The 25284-nt window shown below is 42.4% G+C and overlaps 1 protein-coding gene across 1 annotated transcript in view; it reads left to right on the plus strand.

Annotated features, from left to right (window-relative positions):
* LOC117216576 (BMP and activin membrane-bound inhibitor homolog) overlaps positions 1–25284 on the plus strand; it is a 26606-nt gene continuing 1322 nt past the window's right edge. Inside the window, exons 1-2 of the mRNA XM_033463376.1 lie at positions 1–534; positions 24809–25060. Of these exons, the coding sequence (XP_033319267.1) occupies positions 402–534; positions 24809–25060 (385 nt within the window). The 5' untranslated portion in view covers positions 1–401. The remainder of the gene's footprint in view (positions 535–24808; positions 25061–25284) is intronic.

The following is a 25284-nucleotide window of genomic DNA, read 5'->3' on the forward strand; positions in this document are numbered from 1 at the left end:
AAAAACTATCTGGCGAGTGTTCTTCGGCGGGTGCCCCTGGTGCGCGCCAGCCGCGGCGGAGTCGTCCGGCTGCACGGCGTTTGCTTTTCGAGACCGAAGTGAGTCAGTCAGTCAAGCGTCGACCATCGTCGGCATCGGACGCTCGTGGAATCTTTCCAAATTTTTCCACCACACGTCTACTCCGTAAACCATTCTTCCGTTCGTTATGAATATTTCGAAGATCGACGAAAAGATCGATCGATCGTGACCACGAGGTATTCTAATCGAAGACGATTCGATGGGGTTTGATCGTGGCTCTCGTTGATTTTGTTTTTCGCGATCGTTACACTAACACTGATCGGCAACGCGGTCCTTAACGATATCCTGACACATCAGAGTGCATGTTATAAATTTAGAATAAAATGTTGACACGGGACTTGTTGACTCTTGCGACGATGGTGTCCAGTCTAACTGTGGTCATTGGTGCTTCCATGGATCTTGATTCGAGGGACTACGAGGTGCTGGCCGATAACGAGGGAAAATCCGATGACAATGGTAAGGTTACATTTTCAGTGCATGATTTCATGGGAAAGTCAGGGTATACGGCCTGTGCCGTGGCTCGAAACGGCCGCGTCAACGGGTACACGTGGGTGGCGCCAGACACGGGGACGAAATCAATGAGAATAGTGGAATTGCCGTTCTATTGTCGGGCGAGTCGAATTTTATACGAACGACAGTTACGTAGATCCGGAGGTTGTCCCGTATTCTTTGCTAATGCTAACTGTTGTGCTTCTGCGTGTCGTTTCATTGTCTTACGGTCAAAGTTTATTATTACACGTGGCCTTTGCACCTTGCACGTATTTTTCAATGAAAAACCATCGATCCTCGAATTGCATCGAGTGGATTCCTCGGAGGGCAAACTGTATCTTATCTGCGATCAATTCGAGCGATTTGTATCGATACACCGTACGTAATTAAAGTTGCGGCATGTACTATGCTTCCGGAACGAGATGGATCGATACGAATCATTGGAAATAATTAGGGGAGAAATGTAGCAATATTTTACAAAACATAGAGGAGCAAAGGGTAGCACTCGTGACGAGTCATTTTCCTAAACGAGGCGGCCAGGAAACTTTTCGACCGCTGCCATTCGACTTTGACACCGGAGTAATAAAAGTCGGGAAACGCCGCTCTCTAAATTAAGACCACTGAAGTCGCTGAAGTACATTAATTGGCTCGGCCTTTTCTGCATGTCCCATGACGCTTCGGGTTTGTAGAATAACCCACGAAAATTCCCAACGCTTTGTCAAACTGCTTCGAAAACAAAGTCTCGCGGGAGTATCGTTCGAACGCGATACAGATCCGACATTAATAATCTGTGGAACAATGAGAGGCTCGATAGAGCGGGTTTTATCGTTGTCGAATGTAACCAGGGAAATAACAGAGGAGCACAGGATGCATGGTTGGAATCGTTTAAGCAAGTGTCCGGACGATAAAAAAAGAAACGCGAGATAAGAGGGAAGCAGATGCAGACGCGGTATGCCAACGTCACACAGCGCAGCTACGGTAATTGCAAAATTGTACGTTCTCCGGAACGAAAGGGAAAAAAGGTTTGCGCTGGCATGTTTTAAACTCGTCTGCCGTTTTTTCGTGCCGCTCGGCGCAATTAAGGACGCGTGCAATTTCAACGTCTTATCGATGCACGTGAGTATTCGACCAAGTAAGAGAGGGAAGAAAGAGGAGCATCCTTTTCTCTGTGACACAGACAGGACGGTCTTGTTTTCTCGAAGGAAAGGTAAAATAAAAGAGCACATGCACCGAAGAGCCAGGTATCGGGAACGACGGAACGAAGGAAGTGGAATAGGAAGAATCGCGAGAGAAATTGAGTTGGATACGACGTCGAAATGGATGAGGAGAGAACAGACGGTAGAGAACGATAAAATCGTAGGAAAAAGGGAAGCACGGTGGTTTACTATCTCGTTGTGGTCCGGCTGGAATGATTCACGATCGATCGATAGATTTACGCGATCGACTGGCGCCTACGATACGATACGGAGTCCTGCGGGATCAGTCGCGACGTACGTGGCCAAGCTACACGAATTCCGGTCAAACTCGAGGCGCTTGCGAAATAATAAATATTTAAATTTTACCGTTCGTACGATACCGAGTTTAGAAAGACGATAAAGTATGTGTCGGGCGCCAGCTAGACGCGCGAATAGCAGAGTATATAATATAATGCCTATGTGCACGATAGCTTTACCTTCCGACACGCTTGTCTGCACGGTCCTCGTTTACGCAAGTATACCAGTATACCAGCGAGTCTCCATCCGTGCATCGTGAATCGCACGCGCATCATGGACAACGTGCCGAGAAACGTGCTTGTTTCTTGCGTATTAACGCTTTCAATGCGGCCACATTTTTACAAATCTCCTCCTTCGAACGCGAAACAGTGGCAAAACTAGGTACAATATCGTTTGTCGATGCGGACAGGCTCGCGAAGGTATAACTACGTTTGCGGAAATTTGTCCCGGACACGATACGTATGTTATAGAAAATTCTACGACATATGGTACAAGTATGAGTACAAGTATTGGTAAAGTTTGAAAGAAACGCTGGAAACGTACGTGGATAAAAGTTTCAAGATATTCGTCGCAGAAATGAATTTCCCCTTAACTTGTAATTCCACGATTATCCAGATTTCTGTTTAGAAACGATCGGATTAACAGGTTGTTTCGCGAACAACGAAATAATAAGAATAGCGTCTGTTTCGAATCGGATGCTCGTGGATAATCGTTTAACTTTTGTCTAGTCTGGCAGATATAATGGAAGAGAAGAGTCTTCTTATGCAACCAGACGATACAATAAATCACGGCTTATACAGATTTTGTATCTTTACGCGTTACCTAACTTCTTCTTCGTTGATTCCTCGATACTCCTACTCGACAAATCGTTCGAACAGCGTGTTTTTAATCTTCGAGTTTTCTGCTTGCACGCGTAGATCTGTTTATGCGCTCGCGAATCCTACGTACATATACAGAGAAAGAGATGGGATTCGGTTCACGGAACCATTTCGCTGACGTTATAGTTTCTCAGACACGCGGCACATCGCATTCTTCGTCCCGGGAAAAATGCCTTCTCCACTCTCCTCTTTCTCCAGTCTTTCTCAGTGTCTGTCTGTTCCCTGGACGCTCGACGATCGCGAAGAAGCCGTTAATCTAATGCATCCGACGAATCCGACTGTTTATCTGCAAGCTGTGTCGATCTTCTTCTTCTTCGAGGAATAACGATCATGCAGAATTTTATATTTATAGTGCACATAGATTAGAAAGTTGCACGCAGTTTTCCCAGAATCATTAACGCTGATTAGCTTTCGCGGTGTATCAGGAAACGCTCGAAGCCTCCGATCGATCAAAGAGACAATGCGTGTCGCTTTAACGACTGCACCCGGCGAGTCGTGCGCAGAAAACGTTGTATTTGCAAGGGTTCATTAAAAATTACGTAAATCGACGGGGTTCGAGTCTCTTATCTATGCGATACAAACAAGTTACGGAATTGTGATAATTCCCAGTTCGGTTCGTGCAGCCGGTTGCATATTTATAGACTAGCGAGGTCGATTTTACGATATGACTCATTCGTTTCGAATCCCAGACGTGCAATTGTCAGTTTTATAAATGTTATCGTTTGTGTGTTGGAACGGGAATCGAGCGAGAATCGTTTGAATCGTAAATCAATTGAAATTTCGAATTTACGCAACGATCATCCTTGATTCGAGCATTAGTCCGAATGATAGAAAGAAAAAGACACTTTTGCGCGCATCGTGCAGTGAAAAAAATCAAATTATTGGTTTTAAGCGAACTTTTTGTTCATATTCACTGATAGAATGTAATGAACGACTGAATTTGTAATACAAAAATATATTGAAATAAATAAAGGTATAAGCATATGCTGATCCAGATTCTCACTCTTACAGCGTTACAATACAATAGAAGAAGCTGTGATAGGGAGCACGTTCATATATTTATAGCAAAGGACATTACCAAAAAGTCAACCTTGTAGCTTTAGCTGAAGGCTACAAGAAACGCCAATAGAACTCTACTTATATCTCTTTTGTTTCTAGGCTTTGTAATCCAAAACACAATTTATATTCAAGGACACACTAATATGGACCTCTCCTTATTTTTAATTTTTTGTTTCACTAAATTCTATTCTCTTCGTAACAGCGGTCTCCAGGTCACGAATGTACAAAAGTAAAGATGTAGTGTTTTTCTTAAAGTAATTACTTCAACACCTTTGAAGCCAATTAAACTTGAAACTTTTATATTACGAGTTCTGGGTTTTCATGAAATCAAGAAACTGAGAATTTTGTAAAACGTGGAATCGATCGGTTTGACTTCTGACGAACTCGAATAATACTGAAAGTCGGCGACAAATAGAAGCGAGCGTTTCAAGTACGATTCAAAATATCTTGGCTACGGTGTTTACAAAAAATATTGGCGTATCTCTCTATCTTCCAATCGAGAATATTTTTTATCTATTTGTAGATTTCGTTTCTATAGCACCGAATTTTGCTGATCGTATGAGAATATCGCTAAACGATACGATATTTAATATATACTTCGACCTAATTAATCAGTATGTAAAGCTTTGTGTATCCGCTGTACGACGTTCCACGTTGTCTCTGTGAGGAGAAAAAGAGAAACCTGTTTTATCAAGAAACTTTAGACAACTTAAGAATTTTCTCGTAACTCTTTTTAGTATGCAACTAAGAGCGATGTTTGATACAAACATTTCATTATTCGATAGAAATTCACGAATAGAAACGCTATGGAAGACTCGAGGTGTTAGTTCAATGGTGGAAAGAAGTCCAGGTTGAAGAAAGAAAAGATGCAAAATGTCGGAATGGTCGCGAAGCAACTACAAACTTCTGTCTCGAACGGAGCAACCGCGTCGAAAAATGCGAGCTCATCCGCGCGCCACCGACAAACGTAACGCATGCACGCACACGCGAGTACGGCCGGTGTTTCACGTGTTCACACTCGGCCGAGTTGCAGCTGGTGTTACGTGCGCTCGTCTACACACAGACGTACACAGAACCGGCACGGTGGCGCCTGTCGGCCACACAAATGTGCATGCGTGCGTGACGAGTTTATGCCTCTTTGTCTTCTACACGTCCACGCGTACGTAAATATACGGCGTGCACAGCTTTGTACATACACGTTTACCAATACGCGTGCACGTTGCGCCGCTATGCTCTTTCGAAGTGGTTTCGCGGGTATGGGTTCACCGTTGGTCTCGTTTCGATTCGATAAAGCGCACAAGAACTAACGAAGATATTTTATCCGAAGGATAACGACGAGAAAAATGGATAATCTTTCTGCCTCGATGGAATGTTTAGATATCTCGATGGAACGAGATGCCGAGAGAACTTTGCCATTTTTCGATTTCTACGTAAAAACGTAAAGAAAACATTTTGTCTTGGGAGTAACGATGGAAAAAGCGAATGATCTCGTTGGTAATTCTCGTGGCTCATCTCGATGCAACGAAAGTTTCTAAGAGAACATTCCTAGCCTCGTCTTCCCTTTGAACGGATCGCAGACGCTTGATGGCTATCTTATGTTTCGTATCTAGAAATCTGCGAGTGAACAGAGTACACGGAAGTGACGGTTGTCGCGTACAGCTTGGGATATTATTACGTGCACTGAGTAGAGATACACAGCACACAACTACGGATAAAAGTTAAGACATTTTTCTTGGCGCCCTCGCGCTCCATACGCGCCACCCACGTATCAACTGCTATCTGCTTCCGAATCGGGGACCGGGAGTTATTTACGGCCACTTCGCTATCGCTCGAATCGAATGCTTAAATTAAATTCGATCGGGTTACGCGTTTGGCGAAATGAAGAAAAAGACAAGTCGAGTCGCGTTATCCGGCGACTCGTGAAATCGTCGAAATCGGCAATGAAGAAGAGAAGAAAAAAAAAGAAAAGAAAAAAGAACGGAAAGATAGCCAAGTCGATGATCGACAGGCGCGAACAGCGAGTAATTAACATCGATTTACTAAGAAATAACGATCGATTAATTGGAATCGCCGCCCCCGCTGTACCAACTCCATAAATTTAAGAAATGTCAACGGGAAGGAGAAAGCTTATTCGCAAGACGGTAAATTACTGGCGAGCGTGCACGATAATTCATTCACCCGCTCGTTTTTTCTCCGGTTGTTCGACTCTTCCGTTATTAATTAAATGTAGAGGGACATTAATCAAAGTAATCACATTGGATCAGTTACGCCGCGAGGTAATGGTCGTACTTTCACCGGATGGTTCGCAATCATTGTCCACTGTCTGCCACGCTCGATTCCAAGTGGATACTTTAATGACTTTAATGACTTTCGTTGCGTAGCACACGAGAGGCAACATAGAATTTCCGTTCAAAGTTTCTTGATACCGCGAATATATTCCTATCGAGCTACTTCAATCCGACACACGCGAAGAATACTTCTCTCTTTCTCTCTCTCTCTCTCTCTCTCTCTCTCTGGTTATTTTACCTCCTCGAACTTGACCTCGTTAGCCACGAATACATAATATGCAAAAATGGCGCTCGTTACGGAGACGATGTTTGCTGTCTGAGAATTTAGCTCATTCTTCAAGCTGTCGAGACTTGCACGTACGACCACACACGTGGACAAATGTGTTCGAGACGTTGAATGGATAATGGCGCCTTAATTTTTCTTATTAAGTTAAAAAGAGCAATTTGAAATATCGAAAATGAAGATCGCATGAGATACAAGCGTGACAAGATCAATTTTTCTCTATTTTTGTAAACGTTGATAATTTGTCGTCGATACTTTTGAAATGTCTCGCAGAATGGAAGAGATACGATGGAAAAATCAAATAGTTTGTAAAATTTGTTGATTAAAATGTTCATTCATACATACATCATGATCATCTCAAATGTCATCTTCAAGTGTGAAACTGTTTTCTAATTAATTTCGTTTGAGGAAGCCAACGGATATGCGTGGGCATCGGGAAAAAAGTAGCAGCCGAGGGACAGATATAACTCGACTGCTTGAAACGCGTGTCCCGTCCTATCGAACTTGTTGTAATTCAACAATGGTACCAGTGCACCCTTACCATCCGTTGTCCGATGCACATGCGTGCGATAAATATGCGTCAAACGATACGCAGCGTGCATTACTGCGCTCGGAAATTCACACGATGCTGTGTTATTGCAATAAGCCGGCAGAAGTTTGCAATTGAAATCAATCGTAATTTATGCGTCCGAGGAAGGAAAAGAAGGAAATCAAAAAACAAATATATATAGTCATTGCGAATGATCGCTATCTATAGTATAATATTTTATCGTGAGACGTGCATCAGGCGTGGTTAAACCTCTCGCACGTCACTAGACCTGGATTGGTAATGAATATTTTTCTTCTTTTTCCTATCGGTGGCGCCAAACAGCTATAATTCTCCGTTCTTCTCATCATAAATGCAAGACATATTGCGCCTCGAGTCACTGTCTGTACCACGATTCACGGCACGGTACAGCCAAGCCTCGGGCGATACTTACATTCAATCAAATCTTTCATTTTTCTATCTCTCGTTCGATTTCAAGATACCTGTGTGCAAATATCGATCCGTTCGATGATGTAACACCGATTCGATTATGCTTCGGTACGGACAGTGTGTCCCGGAAGCTTTCAATCTTCTGGAAACACCATCGACCCCATTTGCCCGACACTTTTCCTTTCCCCGTGCATTCCCGATCGGCCAATACCGCTCGATACTTTTGCCATGAACTCGCATTGAAAACGCTTGATATTCCGCGAGAGTATTTCGGAATTTGATTTGTTGACGAGACGCGTCGCGCACAAAAGAATTCCTCGAGTCGGTGGCGCCTAAAGAGCCATATAATCTTCGTATCAAACGATCGAAAATGCAAGGCGGCGTTCATCGTCGAATAATATATCGTACGTAGACTACGAACATACGCGATACGCACAGCCGAGTTTATGCGTTTGTCACGCGGCCCGCATATAGCCGCGACCATTTCGTTCCCTATTTACTATCGGCTATCAATCAGAGGTGGGGAACTATGTATATTCGTGGCATTCGAATAGACGGCTGTCGGCCGGACCCGCGCGAGAGTTCGAGGCTGAGTCGCGCGCGTTATGTTAATTCGGTGCTTCGTATGCGCCATGATACCGCGTGCAGGCACGCACGCATGCGGCATGCATGCGTCCACTGCAACCGAAGATGCATCGAATTCAAATGAACGGGCTTAGCCGTTTCTGCGACCAACTGCGTTCGCTGCTTTTTCCTTCGGCTTTCACGTGTCTAATAATCGTGAAACTTTCGGAGGAATGTTTGCTACGCGAATAACGACGGGGCAATTTATCTTTCACCGTTGTCACAGGTTTCAAGTGGGTTATTCTCTGCGATACAAATGCGATAATACAAGCGTATCGCATAGGAAACAGGAAATCTCAATGCCTGAACGTCCACGTTACACGGAGATCATAAAGGAAAACACGAGAAGTTACATCTTCTACTTTTTACGGCAAAGTTGCTCGATTTAGTACGTTCTCAATCAGTCTCGTATTACTTCACAGCTGAGCAGACGCCTTTTCACCATAAAACTTCGTCGACCTAAGAGCACGTTGCTATTCAGAAGTAGGGCACCTACCGTCGTCGTATAAAATTTTGCAATTGATCTAAATTACCGAGGAAACGGTTAGTCGACCAGAATTTTACGTTTATGTACGATTACGATGCAGAATACGTGGTAAAAATTGACTGAAATTATTTCGCGCTAATATATTAGGTAAATTATAATAATTGTGTCATACATTAAAATTCACCCGTTTAATTAAGAAGCGACGTTGAAATAAATAAATCGACAAAAATATCCTGCTTTTCTTCGTATAAAATGGCACCTTCATGTGGGTAGTATGATGAGCATAGGTTCGTATGACGAAGAACGACTTGAGTGATTACGGTACCAGCCATCGTTCGAAGGTTAACTAATTACCTAAAACCAGGAGCGTGTCCATTAATCGTGCAATCGGTAAATAGCTTGCGTTATCCAGACAGAGTCGATAAAGCGTTTTGTTTCGAGCGGACGGCTGCACGTATCGTTTGTCGAGATAACGCAAATTATTCAAATGACTGAGTCACGGTAAATAACGTAATTACCTATTTTTCGTTTTAATATTAGCAATGAACGTAAGTGTTAACCGCTATGCTATCCTATCGCTGTGTAAATATTTGCGCGATGCATTTGTCACACATACATCTAAGATATCTCTATTTTGTACATTCCATCGGTGGTACCTACACAAAGGGAACGGAATTCAACGAGAGTAACTCGTTCGAGGAACTGGAATTAACATTTACCATAAGCGAACCAGTTATTTCCATCCTTGGATAATGTCACGCGTTGAAGACGGATCGAAATCTCTCACTTTGCCTCGGGTCATTTCAAGCATCAAAATCACGTGTTTCCGACACTCGTACAGATCGCCATTAACGGCACGCTCAGTCTTGATCAATTAGCTTAGTTGCAACCTTCCTCCTTCGGCACAAGACTTCTTGCCGCTTGTCGTCGTTCGTGACCGCGTTCGAAACGAACGCGTGGATCGTCAGTGAATCGACAAACTCTAGAAACACTCAATTTCCGCAAACCTAATTAATCGAAATCGATACCTCCGAGTGTTCTCAAATTTGAGTAGAAATTCATCGAATAGTAAGATTTCTGGCGACGATTCTTTACCGGTGAGTTTTCACGACATTACGACAAACGTGACGTTATGTTCGTCACCTGTGACCTTTCGAATGCTTATGCGTTCGTGGTAAGCTCGAAAGTAGAAAAATACACAGAATGTGCAGCGTAGAAAATATGTAAAAAAATGTCTAAAACATCGTTAAAATATTTAATAGGTGAAACAAATCTCCGATCGATAGAAATACGAAATTGCATAAACATCCGTCTATTAGTGTATTAGTAACTCACTAAAGTATAATATTCTATAAACGCAATATCGGACGTGAAAAGGTTAATTACAGCAGATGGTTATCTTCTCTTTATCGATCAACCGATATTAAAAGCATAAAGCTGTCGCAATTCCTCTATGAAATATATTAGACGCTAAACACGCGACGCGTAAAAACGTTAAACAAGTCTTGGATGCATTTTTATCGCTGCACACAGAATGTGGTTATGCGGGATATATTTTTTTTTTTTATCTTGCACGCACGATTGCTATTTCCTTTTCTCGAGTTATTTGCTGCCAAATTACGCTCGATGGAGGACACGTCGCTCGTGGCTACAATTCCCTTGCACGTTATACGTACTATACCACTGGTGAACATTCTTTCAATCATGTATGTCGATCACGTTACATCATTAATACGCTCGGCTTGGTTTTATAAAAATTACTTCTCAATGAACTTCGTTCACATAAATGATATAATAATATCCATTCATCAAAGTTTCGATTAAATTTTCATACTTTCGTCCATGCAATTTCATTCAGAAATCATAACTCAGCCTCACAGCCATTTTTCTTTCCGTCTTCTAATCTAATCCGTCTTCTAATTGAAATCTCCGTATGGACGAGCGTATCTCCTTACCTTTCGTACGTAGTCATTGAGTCGTTTAAGTATACGACTAATTTTCTTACTGTATTCTAGACTTTCAAAAGATCCGGCCAAATTTTGGGATACTCGTCGAAGCTTCTACCATATGGTATATAATCAATATATTAATTCATTCTAATTTCAATCGATGTGTAATCAATTAATAAGTCGAATAGAAGGTTGTTGAAAAAAAGAAAAAATTAAAATTAACCAGAGAAATTCACGAGCGAAATTTCGCTCAGATAGATGACTCATATCGCCTACAGGGATTACATTTAAATGATATAGTTAGCGTTATAGGAATTTTATTACGCTATCCAATTAAGATATGGTACCTAATATTAATTAACGTATAATTAACGTAGTTATTGTAATTTATTCATAAATCGCTTCGTTTAACGCGCAGCAGGCGAAGCCGCATTATTAATGGGACCTTTATTTCGTCTTAAAAGGTAGCAAAAACCGAAGCAATTATGCCCGTGGTATCGAAAGGGCACCATCTTTGCTACTTAATTAATGCATTTGTTCGGGCGCCGATAATAATAGGAAAAAATGGCAGCCGTTCACTCAAGCGGACATGTAGATACGATCGGAACACGTAGGTTCCGCTTTACCGGATAATTATTCAAATTAAGCAAGCAGCTTGCTTTAGCAATTACAGAAATTACAGAGAATGGCCGGCTTCGCAAAACTTTTGATAGCCTCGTCTCAACAACTTTTCATAATGCATTCGTCGTCGTTTTTCCAACGTATAATTGAGCTATTCCTTTTAAAGCGTAATGGCGTACGAGTTTCGGGCAGAAATAAATTTACCGAATATCATCGATAATAGTCGGCGCAATTTCGCACAAAAATGTAAATCGTCGTCGTTTGCATACTCCAGGCAATAATCGGCGTACGATCGGGCAATTATCGCGCTGCTCGACTGTTAAATAACATTGAAGATCGTTTCTACATAGCAGCCAACGAGCGCTCTACGCATTAACTATGCTTAATAGCGTATTCCTACTCCGCTGTAATTACAATGAGCCTCTATATATAGCGGACGCCGTGACAGATTTGCAGAATCAATGTCAACGATTCCAAGGAGACATCTCTATAAATACTTGCCTCCTCGAATCTACCTGTATGCACAGGTGGTAATACAAATCCACTTCCACTCAGTCACCCAATTGTACATCGTGATTTAACGCAGGCACGAATTTATCGATCGTTGCCATTTTCGTGTCAATGGAATGTTAATTCTCAACCTCGTTACCTTCTTGGCGATTACTCCTACATTGAAACTGGCCAATCTCTCTCGGTGTCTTATCATTCTTTGAATACAGAAGAAGAAGAAGAAGACATTGCGTGCTACTCGCAAAAATGGACTCGCACGAATGGAGCAAAGGAGAGCGCACGCACGCGCCAGTTGTCACGCGACTTGTTGCAACTGAATTTTTGCACGCTTCTTACGATTACGAATCCAACAGGCGAACGTTTCTGACGCGTAACGGAAGCCGTAAAAGGAAATATACGAAGAAAACTGGTGGAAAGAAAACATGATACTCGTTCTCGCTATGATAATTAAAAGGCGGAATTACATAAGTAAAAATAGTCGTGGATGGGATAAAGAGGAAAGTCTTTTATGCTCGATACATATCTCGATCGTGTTACATTCATCGGCAACACGTTGTCTAACAACTTCAATGACTGCTCTCCGGCTCTTTTATATCGTGCGCTTTCAAAACGAGATTTTCCGCCCTCTTCCTCGCGATGTTCAGGATTCCATGCGTTTCATGGAAACACTGCTCGTCGTGTATTCATCAAGACGTGGCGTGATGTAACAACCGAGGCGAAAGATTAAAAAGGAAAGAAAACCATTGAAAAGTCCCCGTCGACTCTCCCTGAACCGCGTACACGCACGTGAGCACCTAACATACGTGCCATGTAGAAACAAATTGCTCGAAGGACGGAAAGCTAGGAAACCGCGCACGGGAGACGTAGAGTTATGACGATAGGCGAACCGTCGTCGTTGCTTTCTTTCTGCTTGCTAACGATTAACGCGGTAGGTAATGCCTTTGGGTCGCGGTTCCTTATTCGTTCCGACGTTCTTTTTTACTTATACAGAAAAATACTATTTCGATTTCCAAAGCTCATTTTACGTCCAAGATATCCAAACCGACACTGTTGTTTTCGAAGAGCATACTCGTTTGCTTTACTTCGTAGATGATGCGGTTTACGGGCTACCATGTTTTACTATGTTAGTTCCGTGCGCCAGGAGAACGTTTCCCGATTGTTCCGATTGATCCGCCACGGCGTGTGTTGTTGCCTACTATAAACACCGACACATAAATACCGATGTAAAACCTGGTTATTAGACTTGAAGCGGGTGTGAATTAACCGATGGGACAAATAAGGAGATGCGTTCCACGTAATTATTAGTGCGTCGTAGTGGACGTAAAACCTGTTAAAAGCTCGGCTACCATTCCTCGGGATTTTTTATGTGACGTTACCCTAATCGACTTTTTCACCTGCGGATTATGTTAACGTAATTGTAGACGCTCGCTCACCAGACGAGGTGCGCTTGTTGGAACGTTGAAGGTTTCACTTCCTCCTGGCTTGCGAGGAAGACCTGTTCCGATTGAACTGCACTTCCTTCAGGGTGGCCCAACGGACTCTTTGTTCTTCTAGTAAATCATTGGATACTTGAGCGATCAGGATAAAACGTCCGGCTACTTGGGTGATCACAACTACCAACGAAAAACTTTTTTCAACGACCTGGCCTATTCTACTCCTTGAAATTGCATTTTTTTTTTCATTAAAAATGTTTCTGTTTTAAGCAATCAATGGCTGTTCTAGTCGTTTAATTGTCTAATGAATTTTATCGAAACGAATAAAAAATTGAAATGTATAAATCGTTTTATAGAAACTTATAAACGAAAAGATTATAACAGCTCGCAAAACGAAACTTACAAATCTGGATCAATGAAACAAAATAATCGTTGAAAAAAATAAATATATGGAATGGCGCAGAGATTACTTTGTTAAACGTACGATATTTTGACGAATTTACATGCGATTCAAGTTTTAGTGCAGCGTAAAGCGACATTTAATAACGCGATGTGTTCCATGTATACCATGTTTCGAGTTCTTTGATAACAGGTGCCTTCGACGTTATTTTGTTGAACTATCGATGTTCAACGAATTTGTGTTTTATATAATATAGCTCGGTGCATAGTTTGATTACGATTAATCAACGACTGCTGCATCGACACGCAAGCCAATTTCTACTAGCGATCCGTGCTATTTACTCAGCCAACGCACCAAAGAACCATCGTTATATGTAGTCAGCGCTGTTCAATTGCACTTCAGCCGTACGCACGAGCGAACGAACGAACGAACGAACGAACGAGGGAAGAAAACATAAGAGGACATTATTCCAAAGGGGCGTGACAAGCTATCGTGAGAGTGTACTTTTATCCAACACCCAATGGCACGCTATAAAATTTCGATTCGAGCATCGGTATTCTGCAGCGTCGTAACGCGAAAATGGCACAATTTCCTTTACGGCGCACGAACAAATACAACGAGCAACATTGTAAACGATACTTCTACTCTTTCTGTTCTTCGTTCCACTCCAAGATCTCTCTTCAAAGTGATTCTCTGCATAACTATTCTACTTTTCTCGATTAAAACGATTTAGCCAGCGTTTCTTCATTTTTCGAGATATCGCGCGTTGATTTCCGTCTTGGAAGGAGAATATGAAGAATCTCGAGAGCCAAGAGTGAAAAATTAGAAGGGTAACAGCGCTCTTTACGTGAGAACGTTGGGTATGGAAAAATACTAGAAATCAAAGGACTCGTTTCGTTTTATCGGATTACGTTTGCGTTATTCGAAAGGGGCGCCGGAGCAGCGATAATTAAAGGTGGTTCTTGTACCCGGCGAAACAAAACGAGCAAGTATTATCATAAAAGGTCCGCGATCCACGCATGTAATTTGGAGCAATTTGGCAATTGCATGTAATTGATGAGGATGCCTTTTACTTGACGATGCCCGCACCGCGTCCACGCAGTCGAGTTAAGTAGGGCTAATCACTGGTTTGCCTCTCGAAAACATCAAGAACCTGCCTTCTAGCGCCGAAATACCAAGGCTTGCGTAGACCAGCACGCACACGAGCTCATGACAAGACAGTGGGTTATAGTCTAAAATACATATACCTGGCCTCTGGAATGGCAGGACCCAGAGGGACCCTCCTCCTACTTCCCAGAAATAAGGGCCTCCAGGTCCCTATTGTTCTTGCTAATTGCCACCCCGTCCTTGCTTGGTTCGCTGCGTTGCCTTGCCCTCTTCTTTAATGGCCAGGTACTCCGGGGATGATAGTTACAGGTCCCAACGCAAATACCAGCTTCGTACATACCCTTTGTGAAACGAAAATTAGCCGAAAGCCGGAGATACCCTTGGCCGGGGACAATTTTTTGACCCATGTATCCGTTACAAGAGAACTGCCTGCGGCTGGGCTTCGACCAGAGATCTCGGACGGTTTATACCTCTTCTGTATAATTTCAGCATAGAAAGTTCACGGGAATACAGTTTTATTTGTATCGAGACTTACCGGCCCTTTGTCTTCGCCTCAAACGTTACAAGTCTCTGCGCGAATTTCGTGTCTCGGTTAGTCGATAGTCTGCTGCGAATTCAATTTGACTTTATTACTTCTATTCGATTTACGAATCTTTATTCGGCCATTAGGCCCCATAAATTTCTTCGTTCGCGTTCGTGATACAATCGGTGAAATTAGTACCGCCGATGGCGAGCCAGCTAACGAAACGACCAAGTAAAGCTTCGTCTTATTTAATTGACTCAAACCGATCTGCACGTACAGAGGGGCACTTCCATGTCCGAAAGATCGTATCGTCGATTTACATGGTGATTTAAAGTCTCGCGTCCACGGTAGAGTTACCTTCGTGGTAATTTAATTTTCTTGTACACTTGTCTCCTAATCGACCAACAGATCCACAATGTACACCGAAATGGAACGATTTGTTATGTATATTCGCGATTATATTTACACCTTTAATAAAATGATGATAATTACTTGTACGATACGCGTGACTGTCAGTTTTACTACGACTACGCCTGTACAGATATCGATCGACGACGATCAATTGCTTATATCGTACATTCCAATCATTCGTTGCCAATCATCCTATACCAAACTTATTGCATACAAAGGTCCTAACAATTTTTCTCGTCTGCCAAAAATAATCTTCGTAGATTTTACGAGAGCCAACATCGATCGAGGTTTATGAAAGTTTTAGGAAATCGTCCAAACAGCTTCAAAACAAAGACGTAAACCTCGTGTAACTCGCATTTCCTTTACCTATCTTCAAAAATCATCTGGTTATATCGGGATAGCGACTGAGAATTGAAAAAATAACAATTTTATCGTTCCGCTTGTCTCTTAAATTGTTCTGACCTAATACCGGTCTGATCTGGTCGACGAAAGAAAGGCAGGGAAACTTTTCGACTTTCAAAGAGACGTAAAGTTTCGTCGAAGAAGATTACGACACCTGAGAAAGCGGACACTCGTGAAATTGATTTGGCTCGTGTCACCGTCGATAAAGAACTTAAGGAGCCCTTTCTTCCATTCGACGCGGAATCCGGTCCCGGCTCGCATCTCCATGGTAGGAAGCGAAGGACTTCTCAACACCACGAAAAGCAAAAGTTTTATTGAGCTCCGGGTTCCTGACCAGTCGTCCGCCTGAGAAAAGAGGAAGGGAGAAGAACCGGCCTATTATGCGGGTGCACTTGTCGTGCATTCGGCGAACCGCTTTGCATCGTTGCCCCTGCCCACAGAAATTGCTTCACCCCGTTACTCCCCATTGTATTATATGGCTGTTTCGCGTAACCTTGTAATACTCTTGTACTCTGTACTCGACGAAATATGTTCTGTACAGCATTGTGGTTTTAATCTGTTTGTGCATCTACGAAAAATATTTCAAGATCATTAACCGAGACAGCGTTCCAATCAGACCCGAGACACAAAGTTGCTTGGTAAGAAAATTAATTTCATTCTTAATATCGGACATAAAAAACTGCTAAGGATATCTTTGTTCTTTTCTCTCTCTCTCTCTCTCACACACACACACACACACACAACATGAAATCTCCTCGAGAGGAGAAAAAGTTTAATCGGTACCTTGTTCTTGGCCAGTCATCCTTCTTAAAAAGGAAAAAAGGAGAAGTTCAAACCCATTAAACGGATGCACAGTTGTCTTTTGAGATTATATATAACGCTGCCATGGCATGCGCGTACCTTGATGATCCAGGACCATTCAACGTGGTCAAAATATCCACGCAGCTGCAATAAAACCTATCGTAGACCTCCTGGAGAGAGACACGGGGCCGTCTTTCGTTGCAAGTCAATGAAGAGTCAACTAAATTTGGTGCGGTACCCGGCCCCGTTTAATGGGTACCATTAGTTACAGCTTTTATCGGTTGTCCACTGTCCTGATCCCGCCAGTATTCTCATAGTTAAAATCTCCGTGAAAGAAACATCCATATACTTTAACTTAACGACCCAATTAGATGCTTTCTACTAATCGCTACTAATCTCAACGATTAGCATATCTGTCGTCTGTATTGAAGCATAGCTTCATGAAAATCTTTCATATTGTTTTATTTCAAATACCAATTCGAAAATTCCTATCAAACATACAGCGACTAACCACAGTATTCGAACACCTATAAAAACCATTTGTGTGTGTTATACGAAACATTTTAAAACTTCACTAAGATACCCAACTTCACTAAGACCCAACCATGGTGATCAATTTATCCTGAACATTAATTTTTTAGCGTTTTATAGTAATAATTTACAGTAAAGGCCTTATAGCTCTTATATCTATATGCAATTTCAGATTGATTTCAAATTTTTCCAAAATAAGCATGACAGTCGTGTCTCGTTAAATGTTTTATATAACGCACGAAAAAAGAATATGTATAATATGTTTTATGTATAATATGTAAAAAGAATATGTTTGATAAATCTTCATTGGACTTAGCCATCGTTATGGTACAACCAAAGTATGGTTTATTAACACGAGTATGGATACTACAGACTTTACAATCAACCGCGGCGATTAGACACTCGCGACACTAGTGATAATGGTCTTAGGTTCGATAACGAATCCGTGGTCAATGGGATGATAGATGTACATGCTCACAAAATCTAAGTCGGACTCTATGTTAAAACGTGGAATATCCACCGAGCGTACAGACACTAAGTCACTCGCTAATACGACCTCACGAGAGAATGACACGAGATCATCGGATTCGTCGAGGATAGCCTTCGTTCAGAAATTTGGGACAAAGACTGCTTGTCCGTTTAAAGAAACTTAATTAACAAAATCCTAAGGTTTATAGCGGGTCCTCAGGCTAGCTGAACTTGTGCTGTGTAGGTGCATCGACATCTTGTAATCATTTTGCCCGAAGGAACCGTTGAAATGTTTACTGTCGAGTACCTCTGCGGGTATTTCTTTTAATGAGGGCCATACTACCACTCCACACCTTTGTTAGACGAAGCGCCCGCCCTGTTGGCCGCGGCTACGTTCGGCGATTGATTGTCGCCTTGAGCCCAAGCTTATTGTCACAAATCGCAAATAAGTACAATTGGGTAGAATGACGGCAAATTGTTTAATTACAGCTGTAGACTTTAATTACAATTTTACGGATTTTCCCGAAGTTCCAGAGCGAAGGCCCGGTGTCCTTTCATCTCCGACATATATATATTTTCTATGACAAATGTTCAAATATTCTCGCATGCCGCTATAAATCCCAGTAATTGAGAAACCATCGTGGAAGAGTTTCAGCTGTTACTGCAAAGGTATCCACCGATGGGAGATATCGAAGGAAGCCAATAAAAGGTGTACCAAATTTGTTCAGTATCCGATCCCATTCATCGCGGATCGCTTCTTAACCTTCTTCCTGTGGATCGATCCGACGACCTGCGTATTCGAATACCACGAAGACAGCGTGCCAGCTCGACGAAAGTTCTCACGAATCTTTCGGGGAACTCTCCGAGGACCGGTCCCTCTGTTCTCGTCCTCCTTCTTTCCTTTACTTTCTCCATCCTCCTCCTTTCCTTCCTCTTCTTCTTCTCTTCGGTGACCACTCCTTTCGGCGTCGATGAGGAACCTTTCGTTCTCGAGGACCTTTTTGTTTTCGCATAACTCCGTAGGTTCATAGCCCACTCGCGGTCAGGGCACGAACAGGTGTCCCGCGGTGGATCGCAGGACGTGACTCGTTTCACCAACCTTTCTTCTTTCTTTCCTTTTTGTTTCTTGTCGTTTAAAAACCGTTTATAATTCCCACCGCTACCTTAATACTCCGCCGCTCGTTCCAGCCATTTCTGGCTTGGATCGCGTGTCCTCAATCTGTCGATCCTTGCAGCGAATTATCGTCGAGACGTGGATGGAAGCGAGTTAGGTAATAACTGTTACACGTGTTACGGCACATAGTAGAAGGGAAAAGAGATTCTTACGCGAGGAAGAAACGCTGATTTTTATCCTTTCGACCCGACATCGTTTAACCCTTCGATGATGTAACAAAACGACGAAGAATTCAGGATGATTGGACTTAGAAAATCGACGCATTAACGATACTGCAAATTTATGCATAAACGTCTTGAAATTCCAAAGGTATCTTTCTTTGTTAATTTGGCAGTGAAATTGTGATACAAAAATTCGAGAAACCCAGTATAGTTAAGCATTGTGAACATTTGCTATAGAATTTACTTCTGGCTGACTTTTGTGCAACTATTTCGTACTCGAATTTTACGTTAACTACATGCTATACCGATGTTAAGTCAAAGAGTTTGTCGCTACGGGACTATCGAACATTTGTAGGAATTTTCTATGTCGCTTTGGATAGATTTAAATAGGTTCGGTGGCCGCAGAGATCGTTTCGAATTCCGTAGCATCTTGCCATGTTAGCAGTGAAAGATCGTTCGTTCGACAGGCCCGGTAGACCTGCTGCCGATGAGGCACGCACAAAAGACGATGTGTACCATTGCCAAGATTGAGAAACGATGAAAACGACCCCTTTTCTCGCGAGCCATTCGTCTTCCATGCACGCGAACCCATACACGGTCACCGGGAGTTGTAATCTTGGCTGTATCGTAATCCCTGATTGTTATCTCGATATGTCTGTTCTTTTTCTTCCCCGTAGCGACAATGATCCCGTAGCGTAATGATAACTTTCTTCCGCCATGGCAGAAACAACACGAATTCGTAACCATGGGTGTGCTCCTGTGAAAATTCAACGCTGCTATGCTGGTACATGGCTGCTTTATGTCCCAGTAGAATACTAATTGCGGCAATTTAGAACGATGGACGTTACTAATTAGAAATTAAGAATAACCGAGTCACTCTGTGTTTAACAATTACCTCATAACGCGGTTACCGGAATGAACAATTGAGAACAGCGATAAACTTTCTCTCGTCACGCTTTCGTTAGAGTAACACGCGATCAGGTGAGAAGGAAACAAAAATCGAAATACGAATCTTACCGTGTCCCTCTTGCTAAAAATATCCTATCTAGCATTTTTAAATTATAATTAAATCGAACGGGAAAAAGGACAATGATCGCACAAAGAAAACGATAAAACTTCCTCGATAAATCTTGTAGCAGCAGATAGAATATTTTAGCTAAGCAGAATGAGAGAAATTTTGTGAAATTAGTCACGCGTGTGTCCTTTCCCTCGTCGACTGAACAGAGATCGCGAATTACCTGTATTCGATAGTATACCACCAACGAAGCAAAATAAATCTCGGCATGATTAAACCGAAACGAATAGAGCTGATAATTAATCGGCGTTACCGACAACGGCCACTAATTGTCATTACATAACAAGTCAACGTTGTTCCTATTAATTAGAAAATCCAATATTCGTAGTCATCGACGATTCGGTTCACCTTGTAATTGGCCAAGTAATGCCATTAGCGCAGCCGCGGCTCGTCTCCTCTTAAACGTCCTCTGCAACAAAATAAAATCTACTAGATTTAAATAAATGTGCGCGCATACGAGGGACGTTGTTACGCAATATACGTGCATTACGGATACACTTGAAGGAACCGAGAGAAACTCATTAGTTTCATCATTCCCGGCGGTGGTGTACATTCAGCCACGACGCAACCCGTGCATGTATGTACATGGGTCGTCGCTCTTCTAATTGCATATACAACGGGGCTCGTTCAAATCAAGTTTCCGTCGAGCACGGCTTTCTATCCTCGGGCATGTTGCACGAGTCGTTTGGATAAACCCTTCGTAGAGCGCTTTTAGCGACTCGTTATCGACGCGAGTATCGATTATCTTTTTGCTCGTTGAATTCCACGTCGATCGAGCCGGGCTTTGCCCAGCGAGCTTCTTATTGCCGAGTGAAATTCTAACGAAGCCTAATGAGAGAATAGTTTCAAAGAACATTGCGTTTACGTACGTTGAAATTTATGAACATATTTTGTGTATATTATACAAGACGTTTTGAGAATTCATTAGCGTCGCAACGAGACCCGACGATCATACACGAGTTTTGTCCATTAGCCAAATTTTACTCGATACAGATTTACAGTAAAGATCTTATAACTTCTATACGTATAGATTTGGTTTGAAACTCTTGCCGATATAATCGTAACAGTTCCGTTACGGTGCTAATGAAATTTCAAAATGTTTCATCCAACGCATACAATATGAAATCGGAAATATATATTTCGCGAGTTAATTGGCGAAAAGTATTCGATTAATTAGCTAACTTTTACACGAACGAGCAACAGGCTGAGATGTGATGTAGTTGGAATTCGTCTACATAAATGAATATTTAATCCCAGATAAAGAGCAAATGAAATGAACCCTCGAACCCTGTTGTTGTAGTTTTAACAAATAAACAAGCTTATCTGAGAGTTACAAGTAACCAGCACGTGTATCTCGTTAGATATATCCGATGTCCCGGCCGACTACACATATCTAACGTCAGTATGTTAAAGGTTAAGTATCATCGAAAGCGTACTCCCGTAGTGTGCGTCGCTAGAAGCTTTTATCGAAAGATACGGATACGAAGAATTCGCCAATCATGCCCGAAGAAATCGGACAGTTTTACGAGCGCAAAACACACAGAGGAGAACGTTCGTCAAGCATTTCAGACCTGTCTACCTTTTTGCCCGCGGCATCTGGCGTATATTTTTCTCCCCTTTCCTCCCGTGATCTTTATTCAATTCGCAACACACACGCGCGCATTTACATAAATTACGGATTATAACGTCATTAAATCGAGGCAATCTGTCGAATGTGGAACGAATTTCGCAATGCTTCGCTTTTGACCACGTGTTTCACATTTTTAATCGTTAGTTCCAACCGATTTGAGCAAATGTTTCGCGCACTTGATAAAATGCCTGAACACTCGCACTGTGCGTATCGAGAAATTGTTATGAAAATAACGCAGTAAAAGAAATCGAAGGAGAACATCGATTCACGTGCTTCTCGAACCTGTAATCGTTTAGCAACCGAAGAAAAAATGTAAAAAAGAAATACGAGCAACATGGGCAGAGAATGAGGGGGGACAGGGGGTAGAGCCCGTCGGGAAATAATTAATATGCCATGGACGCATAACGAACAACCCGCGAAGCAGTCTGTTTTGTTTTCGGACGGGTCTTCTTCGGCTCCAGGCATGTCGGCCGTATCTCTCTTTGCCGGGCCTTCTCGACCTCCCGCTGCTTCCCTCTTTCCCTTTTTATTTTAAACGCACACGGAGCCCTTCTCCCCAGCTTCTTCTGTCTCTCCTCCCTTCTCCCCTTACTCCACAGAGTAGATACAGTTCTCTCTAGTTTCCTCCTAACCACGTTCCGCGGCTCCGATGAAAAAAGAAAGGCGTGTATACCTTTCTGGGGAAACTTCAAACTACCTCACTGAACCGTAACGTAAGATAAAATATAGACGTCGTATCGGAGGTTACATCATCGGAGGATACTTTTTGAGAAAAAGTACTTACGTTATAATTGACTCACAGAACGGAATCTTCGTAAAAGTTTCGAACGGCCGAGTCGTTCGTATGAAGAACCCTTCGATGAACGAGGACTCTTTGCGTTTGATCGAAACTAGTCGCAACAAGTTTACGTAATCTGGAGAATTACGAAGAGAAGTTTTCCTGAAACCCTCTTACGGCTCTTACGAGTCTCCGGTGGCTTTGTCGCTCTGAAGGCTCGTGAGAGCCGCCGACCAACCGAGCGAGCAGCGGCACAACAACGCAACGGTGCACACAACGAGAGGCCGCATGCCTCTCTCCATATATTCTCTCCACTTTAATCTTTCTTTTGTGACTCGGCTGTTTTAACGTTTTTTATTCGTCGATCAGGCGGGCCTCGTGGACGCGACAGAGATGAAGATGCGCGATGAGAGAGGAGAAAACGAGAAAGACGAGGAACGAAAAAGAAAGACGAACGGAGAGAAAGAGAGACGGCAGACAGAGGCAGGGCATCGTTGCAAGCTTATTAGCAAGAAGTCGGAGAAAGAGGGGAACGTAAGAAGTTTCGTCGAGGGAGAAAGGATCGTTTAACGGGGAATGACGCAGGGAGGATTCGAGGGGTAGACGAAGTAATATCGCGAATAAAGATGGTCTCGCATTACCATAATAAACAAGTTTGCTGCGGCTAATCGTTACAAAACCAAAGTTCTTTGTTCCACCGACAAAAGGGTCTGACTGACACGCTTCGTGATATCGAAGTTTCGCATCGATCGATCTGTTGCGTCGCTTTGTTTCTCGATGACAGAAGACAAAAAGAAGGTTGCCGCGATATCGCCTTGAGAGTTTCATGAGAATAGTCGAGAGGCAACGTTCAATCATGCTAATGAATTATTTCGTTAAACCGTAGCTGGTTGCAGTGAAATCCACATGGCAGCTTGTGCAGCAAAATAAATTATTCCGTTGGCCGAAGGAAACGTGAAGGGAGAGGCTGAGAGAAGAGTAAACGGGCGAGAGTAAAGTCACGGATAAAGATGGCTTCGCATTATCATAATAAACAGGCGGTACGATGGTTAGTCACTGCGAACTGCTCCGTGTCTCTTTGTTTATTTCATACGGCCCTCATTAACACACCGCGGAGAGAACTCTACTCTCTCTCGGTGTAATGTATATTTACGCTATGTCAAGCACGGTCCCAGTGTTGTATCGAGCCTGTTTCTCGCCGTGGATTTCTTCCAGACCCCCCGGTTGTAGTCTGTTCGAGCAAAACATCTCAAACATTACTCTCTATCAAAATTTGTTGTCCTTCTACCATTTATTTTAAGAAATTTGTTTGGCAAATACGTTAGCGAGATATACGCTGTACTCGTAGATATACATCTTATGCCGATTCGCATTTTGTCGAATTATGTATGTACTAAGATATTTATACGAGCCTATATAAAATTATAAGTCTCATCGACGAACGAAGGAGGGCTTGGTAGCCGGCAGGTAAACGAAAGTAAGCTCTCTGTATAGCTGTTGCAACGACCAGGGTATAATCTTTTATGACTTTCAGTCGGGTACTCATTAAGGGAGGCCGCCAAGTATATCAACGCAGTTATGCTTAAGATGCTTGAACGTGAAAACGCTTAACGATAGTGGAATTATATCGCTCGAATTGTCTTATCCACTATACGAGCTTATAAATAAAGATGAAATGTAATCAATTAGTAGAACGTGCAGTATATCGCTTAACTAGTATATACATTCGTTGATAGAATCTTGTTATATCCGAGATGTTGGAGACAAGTACAAGGGAATCTAGCGTATGTAAAGACGAACCGTAATATTGCATCATTAATCAGAATGAATCATCTATTATCAATCAAGGCTATTATTATCAAAAACAGCATGAAAAACGAAAGACGTCTTGTTCGCTTTATCGCACTTTCGGTATTATTCCAGTTGAGAAGAATGTTCTCTGACCTCAAACTTCTCTCCCTCTGTCCGACAATTTCGAGCGTAGCGCTGGAGATAATTTGTATTGCTGATCTCGTAATAGTATTCCTGTTTCATTGCCGTGATTCTCTCAAATTATAAACTTGATGTCCTCGCATGCAATTCTTTTCACCGGTCCTTTTTAATCATGTTAAATCTTTCGATTTGAATTCCTCTCGTAATAACAAAAATTAATTAATCTCAATATTTTTTCCATTCGCAGACTCGCCATACGTCCGAGAAGTGAGGTGTTATTGCAATCAACCGGAATGTGTGCCTCAAGGATACATGTGCCGTGGCAGGGGCTGCTTTTATCCATCATTATTAAGAGCAGAACATAGCGCCTACAGTGGCTGCCTCGATGAGAGCTTCAAAGAACACCAATGTCCTACGGGATACCTCTGTTGCGAACAAGATCTCTGTAACCACGTGGATAGCCCAGCCATGAGAAACAGGCTCAACAAGACTCTTCAAGGTTGAATGAATATTCTCATTGCAAGATCATTAAAATTGCGTGGACTTAACTCGACGCGATGCCATCAGAAATGGCGCTTTCGCATTTCTCTATAATGCTATTTTCGTACGCGTCTCCGCGTTTATTTTGTAACGAATTTTTTTCTAATACAAGTCACGCTCCGTTCGTTTTGTATAGATAGTGCGAGATAACACAATATCATTTCCTTCTAACTCGATTATTCA

Source organism: Bombus bifarius, unplaced genomic scaffold (assembly GCF_011952205.1).
Source record: "Bombus bifarius isolate JDL3187 unplaced genomic scaffold, Bbif_JDL3187 scf7180000010271, whole genome shotgun sequence".
NCBI classification, from domain to species: Eukaryota; Metazoa; Arthropoda; class Insecta; order Hymenoptera; family Apidae; genus Bombus; species Bombus bifarius.